Raw genomic sequence first — 14195 nt, 5'->3', positions numbered from 1 at the left:
GACGCTGTGACGAGAATGGATGATGTGATTTTCATAACAAGTTGCAAAGTTTCAAATGATGTTGCAAAATTGTCAACAATTATCAGAAGCGGAATGTTTCAAATGGGATACAAGAACACAACAGCATCAGTTGATGTCACAATTGCGTCATTTGTTATCAGAAACCTTGTCAGAGAGGCATAGAATACCAGTTTTGTGATTTTCAAGTAACAAGATTGTGATATCAACCGAAAATGTTGCTAAATGCATGGCAACAGCTCTTGTAGTGCTGAATCGAAGCATCATTCAGTACCAGAGCAATGTAGAACTCAATTTTAGTGAAGATTAAAATAGGCATTAACAGCATATAGAATTGGGAAACTATTTTTTGTGCACACTTTTGGCGCTTGCCAAGCCAAGCCAACAAATCATAATTTCAATCACAAGCGTAGTGCTTCATAAATTGCCAAACAAAAACAAGGAAGCCCAGGAAATAATATTCCCCAAACTACAGGGGGTCGTCGATCACACTCACAGACGCTTCTCTAGTTGTGTCTATGGGTGACTTATGTCTCTGTTGTGTGTGTTTTTGGCGACTCGCTTTTTGTTTGTTTGTTTTGTTTAGTCCTTTTTTCGGCTGCTCTAAACACTAACGAGCCATCCCGTAAACTTTGCTCCCGTCGATTAACGCATTACTTCGGCGCGATCCTTCTTCCCATTCTTCCAAGTAGGTAAATCACTTCTACCGATTAAGTGCTTTATGAATTTTTGGGCTGCCTGAAAAAACGAGTCGGCGATAAGAGCAAGACGTGCAAGGTACGACCGAAATAGAGAGTGAGCAGAAAAAAAATCATCATCAACAACGAAACACCAACATGCATCGAGGGTGCTAAGGCTGGTGCGCTTAGAATGCTCCCCCTCTGCCTGCGTGTGCGTGTGTGTAGCCAGAGATACAGGAAGCAAAAAAGGAGGTGATTGAGATAACGCAACGAGCGAAAATCCGCCACCGTCCGCGTTCGACGGGGTTCGTCGCTGATCACGAGTTCCGCGAGCACGAGAGCGTGACGAGGGAGACGAAAAACGGGTGCGGTGGGGGAACAGACGAGATCAACCTCAAAAGCAGTACCGACCCGAAACCTCACAAACATTTGGGCAGGCTATTGGGACAGGAGGGAGCGCGAAGTGATCGATGCGCTTGCCCTAATCAGCAAACTGTCTGTCACACATTTGCGCAAATTAGCTGATGAAGCGAGTCCGTGCGCGGCGCAAACGGTTTTCTCGCGCATTTGTCGCTTTCGGCGTCTCTCTGCACAGGCAGCGTTCTTGCGAGGGTTTTTTTTGTACAATTTGTGATTTTTGATTCCGTCTTCGGTTTGATGTTGTACCAAAAAAAGGGAGAGGGCCACGAAGCACGATAGACAAATTGCAGGACTTCTACTAGAGCTGCTACGTTCGATGAGGTTAGTTCGGTAAATAGGATGGAACAATCAAACTACCCTTCAAATTACGCTACAATTACGCAGTTAAAAAGGTACAAACTAATGCAATTCAACGGCACCGTAACCTAACTACAATGTAAAGCGGACACAAGCGAGAATCCAGGGGGTCGTCTCCTCGTCTAAAGCCAACGATCAGTAAATGAGAGATGCTAAATTCAACCGAACGAACAAACCGCGCTGCTGCTGCCCGGGGAAATGCTACATTAATGCCAATAACCTGCCTCCATAAAATAATAAACTATCCGCGAACAGGCGGGCGCGAACACGAACAAGTCCCTGCAAAAAAGGGTAAATAAACCATGTGGTCAGCGGACGCGTGTTGTACGCTTACACTGTGTGCCGCGTGCCAACGTTATGCCAACAGTATCGGCCAGTTTGTTAAGCGTGGTACCCCCCACATGTAAAACTGCACTGTAAAAAGCAATAATCGTCCGCGAAACAAAAGTTATGATGATTGCAGAAAATTACTCATTTATTGCATCGATAAATTCATGCATCGTTCAGGTACGGAGCGGTGGTGTTGCTGTCCCTCCTACGGCAAGAAGCCTTTTAAGGGGACTGTTTTTGTATTTCAATTGTATCCCTTGCTAATCTCCACCGTTTCTACCAGATGGTGTGTTGAACAAAAAAATAGCGTTGTCTTTCACAGTGCCAGAACTCCAAATGAGGAATCAATTCGGCGGCGGCCACTCGCCCATTTTGTCGCGCAAATTTGTTGACACGCGTGAAGAAAAAAAAGCACACATTTCGGGGCGACCCATAAGCCACACTGGACAGCGCCATATGGTCCACTAAATATGCTGTTTTGCGCACACGCTCCGAGTCAGCCGTTGCGGCAGAAATTTGGCCGCTGTAAATGGAGCTTAAAAAAAACTTGGTGCCTTCGAAAGTAAAGCAAAGCGATTGGTGTTGGACTTGGGTCCCGGTTTAACCCATTTCGACCGTGACACCACCACGGCCTCGTGCCGTCGAGAAAGCATTTCACTTTGCCGTTCCAAATTATCGTGTCCGTGTGTTAAATGTGTTCTTTATTTTTACAACCTCCTTCTCAATTGTACGGTTCACTGCGGCAACTTGAGGCGTATTTTGCGTCAATGTTTTCCGATAATGCAAAAATATGTAATCTTTCGAAGGGTAAAAGAAGACAGCGACACAAAAAGAAACGAAAAATCCCCAACGTCAATCCCACCCACTCGCAGGAAGCGGAACAGATCAACACTGACAATCTGCAATCAGCGATTTTTCGGGTGTTTGATGATATTTGTTTATACTTTTCGCGCTTGTACGCGCGTTTGCTGCTGCACCGGATGGCAATGTTATGAATGTTGGTTTTGTGCCAATTTTTGGATCTTTTCTTTTTTCTACTAACGCTCCAAACGATCGATGGTTGATCGGTATTTTACGGGTCCGGGTTTCTTTTGCAAGAGTTTCAAATCATTCAAAGCAAAGACACCACATCATTAATCTTTTTTGTGGGTTTTGCCGATGTACAAAACAGACACAGGCTCTGGTATTATTGTTTCCGTGTGAATAATATTTACACCGTTTGGGTTAGGAGCGCTGTGTTTATCTTCGGGCCTAACATCTTCCTTTGCTAACTATTATGTGGAAGAAGCAGAAAAAAACTGGAAGAAAGACATATTCCACCACCAAAACCTGAACAAGAGCTGGGTGTGTGCTCCGACCAATGAAATGAAAAACCATGTACAGAGATTGAAGAAAAAAGTATGAAAACAGTAAGACACACATTTTCTTCACCTCCCCTTCCCGCGTCAGACTCACATTTCAAACCGATAAACGAGAACGAAAATGTAAAAAAAACGAAACCCCTGAAACACATGTGACAAGCGTTTGGAGCGTTAACAGGGCCATTTTTTTATGTAATGCTTTTCCTGTAAGGTTTCCTGCAACAACAGCACAGTTCGATAACCGCGTCATAAAATGCCGCTGCTGCTGCTGCTGCTGCTCTAGGTGTGTTTTTGTTTTTGGCATTTGGAATCCGCGACGGTGGTAAAAGCAGCTGCGTGGAAAATAACAAACCACGCGCCAAACCAAACAAGCTGTTAAAAAGCTGTAGCATAGAGAACAGCAAACACACAGTTTGCAGGAATTTCTGTGTTCGTCAAGTGGTGAATAACCGCCACGGTACAATATCGCCACAAATCATCACCAGTGTAGAAAGAACAGCAGATAATTGTTCTGATGGTAGTGATTGGCAGCTAAAACATATTGAACAAACGACCCGTCTCCCCAGCAACAGGTGGCTGAGCCTTTATTAAAGGCAACATGTGTGAAGCATGCCACAGCGAGCTAATCCAGCGAATCGATTGTCTTTGCTCCCAGGCAAGGCAGAAAAATGGGTTTAATCGTACCAATCAGTTCTAACATTCAGACCAGAACGCATGTTAGATTGGCCCGTTAATTGAGCTTAATTAGTCACCGTACCCCGCACAACAAACATCGCTTTCACCACCACCATCACTAGAGCACAGGCCTGGCAATGTCAGGTTGTACCTTACACCACACCTTCTCTTCCAAATGGTGCCACAACTCACACGGCAGTTTTAAATCCGGTTTCCCCCTTATCTTCACGCGCAGTGGATGATTAATAGTTCTGAGACGAGCAACTTTACACCTTTTCCACAGTGGGCGAAAATAAAAAGGGCAACCCAATCGTCAGAGTCAGTGCCAGTGGTTTAGCCGAACAATGTTATCGGATCTGCCAGGATTTGAATTACACATCATTTTTCCCCGTTTTCATCCGAGCGCACATGTGACGACAATTCACTTTTACCAAAATGTTTCTTTGCTTGGGCGCGTCGTCGTTTACGAAATCTGAGCTGGGTCTGCCAATGTCCGGAGAGTCCGCAGTCACCTCCTTGGGACAACGTAGCAAAATCTAGACCAAACAGGACCAATTCTTGTTGTTTTTTTGTTCTTTGTACCCCTGTAAGCCGAATAAATAACTATTACAGATGATGGTTTGCCTTTTTCCATAAAAAAATATAGATCCCTTCTCGAATGACTTACAATGGAAGACAACGGGCCTAGGCTGCCCACACGAGGAGCAAGTTTTGTAAGGCAAAGCGATTAGTTCCCCTTAAGAAACTTTGTACGGTCGTTTTATTTATTGTGTGTGCTAACAACCAAAGAAAAAAGGGCAAAACTGAAAAGAAATCTCGTACGAGAAACTTAACACCCATAACATCATCCACTCGTCCGACCACTCTCTCTCTCTCTTTGACCCTGTACAAAATGTTGGGAAGCACCGACACAAAACAAGGACGAACGAAGAAAAAAAAAAGGATCGCCTGCGCACCGTGTCCTGCAGTGAAAAGGAAATATCGAAGGAGGGGCAACCGTTTTCTTCTAATTTATTAGGAAACGCATCCTTAAAATTGGACAAGATCGTAGCCGATCGCACGGGCGGCACGTTGACTGCGCGCGGGAACAACGAAAGAAAGGCAATAGAGGGAAGAAAAAATCATACCAGAAATACATTTTAGAAGCATTTCGAACGAAAACGCTCGGTAGTTTCTAAGGTACAAGGTTACAGAGAAATATGATTTCGCGCTGCATTTATCGTTGCAGCGCTGCTGCAGCGCATGGCTGCATCACACATGGTTGTGCACACTCCAGGAAACCCTTTGCAAGAAAGCAACCCAACAGAAACAAACCGAGGCAAAATTTGGAGTGAAGAATATTATGTTGAAATAATTCTTGAACTCTTCATAATTGCTGAGGGGCTTAACGCGCGCTACAAGGAAGCATCCACACAACAACAACAAAATGCACAACCGCAACCGAATTTGGGAAGCGTCTCTTTTCCAGAAATTAAAGACAGTAAAAACACACACAAAAAAATCGAGGAAGGCTGGCGACAAACAGAGCAGATTCGAAAAATAAATTCCACTTCTCGCATTTGCTGCTGCTGCTGCCGGCTGCCATGTGAAAGAGAGCATCGCCTCATACCGGGGCGTCGGAAGGTTTTATTTTATTTTTCCCTTCAACCCTCGCATTCATCTGTTTTCGCACCATTTTCTGCCAAAGAGGCAAGGGCCGTTTTTGGTTCGACCGTTCGTCGCCGGTCTTCCCTTCCCCAGATTTAAGTTTGCAGATGCTTGCAGAGCAGGGCCAATTGGTCTTTGCAGCGTCGTCCCAAAAGGAGAGAAAGAGCTCCGGCAAACGTTTTGGGTTCGTTTTCTACCATCCCGCAGGGCTCTCTCCCTGGCTCGGTGCGATCGTTTCTGTGTTGCTTCGCACCCAGGAGATGGATCGGGGTCGGGCAGGGAACAGGGAGGAAGAAGTAGGTAAGATCACCCGCCCTCCTGTGCGCTTTTCGTTCGCTTGCTTTGCGCTCTTCTCAGCTTTTCATTGGGCACACGAAGAACACAACACATACTTGGTTAGTGCAGCAGCAAAGCAGCGAAAGATCACTTTTTCTTTTTGGGCCATTTTCAAGGCCGAAGCGGTGGCACGGAACCTTCGACAGGGACCGGAGGAGCCGACCGGACAGCAGCCGATCGAAGGGCGAACAAAACAGGGAGAGTTTTTCAGTCCTTTTTTGCTGTTACACAGGTTTTTGTGTGTCTGCAAAAACTGTTCCTTGAAGATGATGTTTGGTTTGACACTGGAAAATGCAGAGGTGCAAAATTGAATTATGCAGATGCGTTGATGCGCCTGCCGAACACATCCGTGTGGTGTGTTTTATGCGCTCTGCACTGTTGTCACGCGTATTCCCAAAGGAAAAATAGAGCAAAGCATAAAATAATGCACGGAGGGAGCTTAAAAATGGAACATTTTCTCTTGTCCTTGTACAACACACACACACACACAGTTTCGTTTTCAACATTCCGAACAAAAAACGGATCACTTCCTGGACGGGGGAAATAATGCTCCTCCGAAAAAGGCATTTCTCATGCTTTCTTCGTACGCGATGACATATTTTTTCGGTCGGTGTTAATTTACTGACCAATCGTAAAAAAAAGCATCTCTTAAGAAAATGGTTTTCCTTTCGGTGCACAGCTCCAAACACTATCACTACCTTCTGGAGCTCCCGAAAGAAGAGGAAGATGGAGATGGCGGGGGAAGAAGGAAGAGAATGTTTAATTAATACGTCTTCACTTTTCCACATTAAAACTATCTCCGTTTTGTGTGTATGTTGGACTCGCTTCTTCTAATTTACCCAAAACCAAGTCGTTCGAAGCGCTTTACCATATCCACCATCCCGCTTTTCGTCCAACAACGCAACGCAAGAGCTCCATCCGGCACTATTCAACCAAGCCGGAATAAATAATCACTTTCCTTATCTTTTTACTGAAACGTAAAAAAAAGTCCCCGGCGTAGAACGACGTACCCCCGAAAAAGTCACAACGAAACGGGTGATGGAGAAAAACCAGTTGGGACCGATTTTGGTCGACGAGAGGAAAAGCGCGATCTTCTTCTGCCTAATTAAAAACATTCTCACGTGCACACGATCATGGCGACAGTTTTCAACCTTTCTTCGCCTGTTCGTTTCAAATATTCATGAAATGGGACGTGTGTCGCTCGATCTCGTGACGGAAGTCCCGAGACAAAACACGATAAAGAACAGTGCCAAGATACTTTGGACAGGAGGAATAAAAAGGAGCCAACAATTAGGGAAAACGTAGAAACGTGGAGTTCCGCTAGAGAAGACTTTGAGATGTGATCAAAACGATTAGAATGAAAGATATGATTTACAAAGTCAAGAACTCAAAAATTTCCTTTATAATAACAACCAAACGCCAAATGATTGCCAAATCATTATCCACACCTCTAAACGGTTTCGATTGAAAAGTGAATTATTGTGAGCCTCAAACATGGGCCTTCTTGAAATTATGTGATTTTTAGGGGATGTCCAAACGATTTTCACTTCACTTGGGTCAAGTCCCGGGTAATTCCCTTTTCGTTTAAAGCTAAGAAAAGGTCGGACAGGTAAGGAAAGGAAACCACAATGCTCTCCACTTGCCCTGGCGAGGAGGTGAACTCGATCGTCGAAGCATCTTGCGAAGCGCAAAGAAAATGTGCAAACAAGCGCACGAGCGAGAGAAAGAGAGAGAGCATATCCGCAGCAAGCAATATGTATTATGCGAAAGCATAAAAACAGTTGGGAATAAACTAACCGCTGCAGCGCAGCATCGAGCATCGAGGGCAGAACTCGGGCGCCTCTAATCATAACATCGCGCGCGCACATCGCAGTCGCCGTCGCCGGAGTCGTCTACTGTAAAATATGATTCTTTCCATTCAATGCACTCCGGGGGAGTGGAAGTGGAGTGGAAGAATGGACGGCTTCGAGTTATGCTCACGATGCACACCTTCCACACACGCGCACACACACGCCCGCGCTCGACTCCAGTTCCGCGGGACAATTCGCTCGTGCCGCTCGTCGAAGGCACGACGAGAATCCACAGAATCCGCCACAGACGATCCTGGCGTACGATAACTGCTGTGCTTTGCTGACTGCTGAGGGAGGGGGGGGGGGGTGAAGCAGCCTTCGCACACACACACAATACGCGATCTTGGCCGTTACTTCTGAATAAAAGCGAACGAAACGAATTAAAAAAAATGGCAACGGATTGTGCGGCGACGCCGTTGCAAATGCAATTCACCCCCATTTTTTGTTCGGTGCAGTTCTGTGCCAAGGGATGTCCCTCCCGCATCACCCCCCCCCCTCTTGGATGATAAAAACTGAATGAGAATGGAAATGGCCACCGGAGGACAACAAACGACTTCACAGCGTTGCAGTGTTTCGGGAGGTTCGAGTTGTGACATAAAGTACAATGCAATGGCGTTTGTGTGTGTGTGTGTGTGTTTTAGGAAGAAAAATGGAATTCAATCGTCGCGAGAATCACATGTTTTATGCTGCCCGAGCCCCTTTGCTGAGAGGGGGATATATACAATTTCTGTGTTCTAATTTATTATTTACCATTTGCCTTCTTTTTTCTCGATTTCGGCGCCATGTCTGTTGTGTTGCGAAGCGCCGCTGCTGTTTTCTCTGTTTGATGTTGATTCGTCGCCGCTCTCTTTTTTTCTATAAGGATCGTTTTCCCGATACACAATCACCAATAACAACGTGTTTGATATTTTCGTTCTTCTTCCTTTTTTTTTCTTCGACTCCTTTGGCTATTTTCGCACACAACCAACACTATTATTTACATTCGCGGCAGTACACCATGCTGCACACATACGGAATCACACTGCTACGCTCTTTCTCCCTAAATCGATCGAAGGAGCCTTCTTTGTGACGATTTTGCACCAACAAAAACACATTGACCTTGTGGCGTTGTGCTTGTGTAATAATCGCGGTTGTGAGTAAAGTAATATGCACTGAAATTATTTCTGTGTGAAGCAGATTTTATGACTTTTTAATACACTCTTTGAATGGCACACTTGAAAGAAGCTCGACACAACACAGGCGGGAGATTGTAAATTTGCTGCTATTCTTCAAACACTACTACACACATGCAGCGATAGTGAGACACTTTCAAACACTGTATCTTAAGCCTCCCCCCTTTTTTGATGTGAACCTCCCTTCTGTTGTTTTTGCTGCCGATTATCACCACCTTTTCTGCTATTCACTGCAAACAACAGAAATTGACTTCCTGAGACTCGGGAAATAATGCGCAAATGCAGCAGCAGCAGCAGTGTTTGTGGATGGCAATCGATTGTGCCCTGTTTGTTGTTGTGCTGTTGTGTTTGATGTCGATTTGGTGACGTGAAATGCACTTCCTCCTCCTTCTCCGCCTCCGTTGGGGTGCTATCGTTTCCCCCTCTTTCCTATGTGTGTGTAAACAAACTCGCGCGCTGTCAAACGCGCCCGCACACAGCTGTCAGAATTCGCATCAGCGCAGCGCTTGTGCTTTCTAATCACACAGCAGCAGCAGCAGCAGCAACAGTGACGGCGACGTGTCGAAGGATCATTTCTAATCGTGACATTTCTAGACGCACACGCACACAGACGCAGACGGTGTGCTCCAAAACGCGGTGGAAATCAATTCAGCAAATGGCGATGATTGTGCGATTGTTAAACTTCTAGTGTACTGACACTGGCGGCTATTGGCCTCTGCTGTTGTTGTTCTTTTGCAGCTGCTTTTGCGTGACGTAATTTGCTGCGGAGCAGGGCGCGTTTTAGACAGCTCCGTCTTCCGGATCAAACTGTCGTCGTATTCTACCGCGCTGTGCTTCCGCCATTCGCTGGACCAGACACAACAAATAGAGAGCGCAACATACGCACACGCACAAGTCGTCGTATAAATATCCACTTTTCTGTGCGCTCTCTAATGAATGCTGCACACTGCTGTCTTTGGCTGCTGTCAACACACAAAAATGGTTCTCTAATCAATGGCAGCGGCCAGCAGCAATTGTGTTAGAACGCAAAATCGATAAAAAAAACAGCGACCGACCGTACACACCACATCCACTCGCTCGCGCGGTTCAAGTCGAACTAACTAACACAGTTACAGCGCAGATCTGTTGTACCCCCGCACGGCAGCCCGGTTCAGGCGCGATGGCGTTTGCTTTTGTTTTGCTTTGCTAGAAGAGCGAGCCCTCACAACACCTCACACGCACACACATACTTATAGAAGTACGTAGAGGTTCTCTCTCTATCGCGTGCGCGCGCTCTCTCTCTCTTTCTGCCTCGTTTTGCAGTGGGAAAATCTCTCACAAACACTTCGCACGCACTAACACACACTGAGATTTAAAATGAGCGTTTATCTCTCGCTTTCTGTGTGTCTGCGAGAGCGGCCGAGAGCATAAAACAGCATAAATGGATTTTAAGTCAGGGGTGGGCAGCTCGTTTTGCAATGTTTTTCGTGTGGGAGTATTTCTAGCCGCATTTTTACTTGTTTAAAAATGATCAATTATGAATTTCACTCAGTGTGTTTATAATTATATATTTAAATATTATAACACATTCGAAAATCAACATATTGTGTATAATTTATTAGTTTTTAGTTGCAGTCGAAACAAAACTGTTATTTAAAGATAAGTTGGGAAATAAAAGAACACGTTTACTCAACTCAAACGGCTCAATGATCGTGTAAGTAAGTGACCCCGATTTGCCCATCCCTGCGATAAAATAATAAACGGTTCGATTCTCTCGAGATTGCACCGCGGAGACGATAAAACATAAACATTCATCTCGCGTCCCGCTCGCTATGATGCTTCAGAGTATGTGTTGCTTACCCTCCATCTTATCTCTCTTTCTATCTTTAGCGAACTCGATCTCCCTTTTTTCCATACGATCAGCCCTTGTAGCGGGCGGGGATGAGTAGAGAAGGGACCCCGCGCTGCGATCGTAAAAGGCAAACGATACGTTCTTGGAATGGAGGAGAATCCACCGGAAAACCCGCCGTGGCCCAAGCGAGCGAGGTTTTGACAATTCAGCACCCCCTTCGTCCCCACAAGCCTTCTTCCCCATTCCACCACCAAAATAAACCATTCTGTCCCAAAACAGTTGTGACCCGATCCAGACAGAATTTAAATTTTCAAACCATCGTCTCGCGTTTCAGCTCCCTTCCTCGCGGCATACCACCATCTTCCTCCTCCTTCGCTTTCAGTGTTTGTGGTGTCAAACATTGAGCTTTTTTTTTCGGAGTTCTCTTGGATTCCCCCTTGTTCCTGTTCCCTTTCCCGCCGTTGCTTCCATCCCCACCCGTTCCCTCTTCCCACTCTGCTGGAAGATAAATAATGTTGGGTTATTCTGTGCGCGGGTTTAAGGTGAGAAAAGCGGGAATAACGATCGTAAGGAGGGCCCTCCTGGCAGCACAGCATAAACGTGAAATATTTAACCGATCTATCAAAATCAATTGTTTGCTTCAAGAGGTGCTCGTTGAGGGGTTGGTGCACAGGTATGGGGAGCTTTTTTGAGCATTGAAACACAATTGTATAGAAAATTAAATAAACGGGAAAAGCAATTCCTAAACCAATCAAGCGCGATCATGCCCGAAGGCAGTGGAGATTCAAGATTACAAAAATAAATTAGAAATTGTTTAGTAAGCAAGCTGCAGTAATGCATTTGACTTTGAAATTATGGTTGCATTAACCCTTTTCCTTATCGAAGTTTACAGCATACACCGTGTGTGTCTGTGTGTTTGCTAGCGTTGTCTTAATTGTCAATTGAAAGATAACCTTCCACTATTGTTCATTTCTTCTTATCGCATCGAATTGTAGTAATCACACGCCTAATAAGCCCATCACATACATGTTACATGAAGTCTGATCGTGATGGGCTGATCGTCCCTTCCTTGTTCCGATCGAAAAAAAAAACCCTTTCTAGTAACGGCCCATCTTGAGTGTGATTTTTAGGTCCTCTCAGCCTAAAAAAAAAAAACAAAAAGAGCTAAATGTTGCTTTCTCTAGCGATTAGGACACTTCCGTACTGCGTGTTGTCTGCTTCTTTAAAAATAGCCACACTGCCCCTAAAAGTTTCGTCCACCCACCACACCCTCACCCTAGCGTTTGACCAAAACAACGATTATTTTGTGAGCAAAGAGAGAGAGAGAGAGCTGAAAAAAGGGAAAAACGGGCGACACATTCCACAAACCGGACGCCAAAGGTATGAGAAAACGCAAATAAACGCGACCCCGAATTGGGGGAGGAGGTTGAAGTAAGGGAAGGATGTATAGGGACAGACGACACAATATTGTTATGTATTTCGCAAAAATAGATTACAGACAGACGACATAGATTACGCTGGTTCGGATCGACGTTAATGATTCGTCTTGCGACACAACAACGCGACGACGCTCGCGGACGGTTGTGCGGTAGACGGACGGTCAGCCAAGCCGTTCGCGTGTGTTTGCGTGTGTTTGGGCCTTTAGTCAGCTTCAGGGCACACCAGACCGAGTGTCGTATGCTTAAAAATAGTTCCGCTTTTCCCCCCCTTCTCGTGACTCCCTGTCTCATCCGCCCAGCGGCACTAGAACGACACCGATGCGACATCTCAGACGGAAACCTCATTTCCTTGCCCGGTTGTCTCCTTGCTCCCGGGCCAGACTGCCACACCGACCAAGGCAGTTTAAATATCCCCCGGCCGGATGAATCCAAGGATTTTGTCATGTCGAAACTGCGCCAACACAGCAGCGAGAGAGAGCTCTCTACGCGTTTCTGTTTTTGTTTTGATTTAAGATCTGTTCCCATCCCTGCTCCCTTTCGACTCGAGCACACAAACGCAAAAAGGGAAATTCTACGTCTGGGAGCACTCCCTGCTTTCTAGCCATGGTCCCCGGAAGCCCCCCCAACACCAGTCTGGGATCGTTTTTCGCTGATATATTTGTCTGCCGGATTTGCGCCGGGGCAACACAAAATGGGCCCCTCTCCGAAACATCTGAATCTGTGGGACGACAGTTGCGTAAGGGAGAAAGAGGAAGCGGAGGTTGGAAAAGCAATTGGATTGCGAAGAGACCGCGTCAGCCAGTGCAATTCATTAAACATTCGGTCTTAATCTTTTCTCGCACTTTCTTCCCAGCGCAGCGGACGTCTGCCGGTATCTGCCGGCAGGGCACTGCAAAAGTCAGACATTGCGAAAACAGGAACGGGAGAAATTCCACACCACGCTCGTACGCACCCCGAAACAGGACGACAACGACGAGGACGTTGGTATGCCAGCGCTTTGTTATACTGGCAAAGCATTCGGCACCATCGGCGACCTGGCGAAAGGAATTTGATTGCTTTACTCCGCCGCGAGAATTCGCACGACGAATCCTCCTCGGGTCAGGCCCCCCAACGCTATACAATTGTCTACCTAGACAAAACAATCAGAGATGATTGGCTTAAGAGAGAAAGAGTGAAGGATAAAAAAGTAACATAAAACAAGGAAAACGGAATAAAAAATACAAATTTGCTACATCTTTTAAAAATACTTACTTAATAAAAATATTTCGTCAGACAAGAACAGGTGCACTTTAGGATAAAAATTTACCCCCACAAAAGCGAGCAGGTGTCTGTCTTCGTACGACATGTCCCTTACTACCCTTGTACCGATTCCATATCGTACTTCCACGAGCACATGCAGATCAAATGAACATTTTGCTTTGAAACCTCTGCACAAGCAGCGGGGACATTCACACTTTACACCCGGGATTTCGAAGAATCCCAACAGGGTCCCTAGGGGCCTTCCGTGGGTCATAAGAACACTGGCAGTGGGAAGCTTGGGCGAGGTACCGTCACCCTGCCGAACACTACCTGTTGCTGTCGTCCTTACCCTAAACCTGGGCTGTACGAAACTAACGATCAAAACACAATAGAAAAACTGTCAGATTCTAAGCGGACAGCGGACAGAACACATCGAAAAAAAAGCGAAGAAGAACCTGGAACAAAGCTTACCACGGGGGTAGGATGATCTTGCAGAGAAGGGCGAATGGCCGAACGAAAGCTTGGCTGGGCTGTAATATTTATCTCATTTCAATGCAATGCTTCTGGCCCCATCATCATTTTTTACTTCACCCAGCTATTCTATACAAAATTATTTCAAATGCGAGAGAGCACACATACACACAGAGAGACACACAATGAACCGAGAAACACAAAAAGCACGATCTTACCAGACGATCTTACGATCAATATACACAAAAGATCGCTTCCTTTTCTCGTCAATTGTGCGCGGTTTCGTACGCTCCTTTGCTCGAGAGTCTGTTATTCTTGTTTTCTAACCAGCTTGATTGGTGTGTGGGTTAATGTTTTGCTTCTATTATT

The 14195-nt window shown here is 45.7% G+C and overlaps 2 protein-coding genes across 3 annotated transcripts in view; one reads left to right on the top strand and one right to left on the bottom strand.

Moving 5' to 3' along the window:
* The window catches only part of LOC121597998 (bone morphogenetic protein receptor type-1B), a 127728-nt gene that overhangs the window by 22655 nt on the left and 90878 nt on the right, over positions 1-14195 (bottom strand). The window contains exon 1 of one of the 2 annotated variants that reach the window (XM_041924419.1): positions 8425-10003. The exons of the other annotated variant lie outside the window; for it this stretch is intronic. Within the exon in view, the coding sequence (XP_041780353.1) occupies positions 8425-8458 (34 nt within the window). The 5' untranslated portion in view covers positions 8459-10003. Of the gene's footprint in view, positions 1-8424; positions 10004-14195 lie in introns of those variants that run through there. 2 annotated transcript variants of the gene reach the window in all.
* Positions 12589-13317, top strand: LOC121598001. The gene is made up of 2 exons (XM_041924422.1): positions 12589-12876; positions 12970-13317. The coding sequence occupies exons 1-2, from the start codon at positions 12808-12810 to the stop codon at positions 13309-13311; spliced, it is 411 nt and encodes a 136-aa protein (XP_041780356.1). The 5' UTR covers positions 12589-12807; the 3' UTR covers positions 13312-13317.

This window comes from Anopheles merus, chromosome 3R (genome assembly GCF_017562075.2).
Source record: "Anopheles merus strain MAF chromosome 3R, AmerM5.1, whole genome shotgun sequence".
Lineage (NCBI taxonomy): Eukaryota > Metazoa > Arthropoda > Insecta > Diptera > Culicidae > Anopheles > Anopheles merus.
The sequence above is the reverse complement of the archived record's forward strand: the minus strand, read 5'-3'. Positions and strand labels throughout refer to the sequence as shown.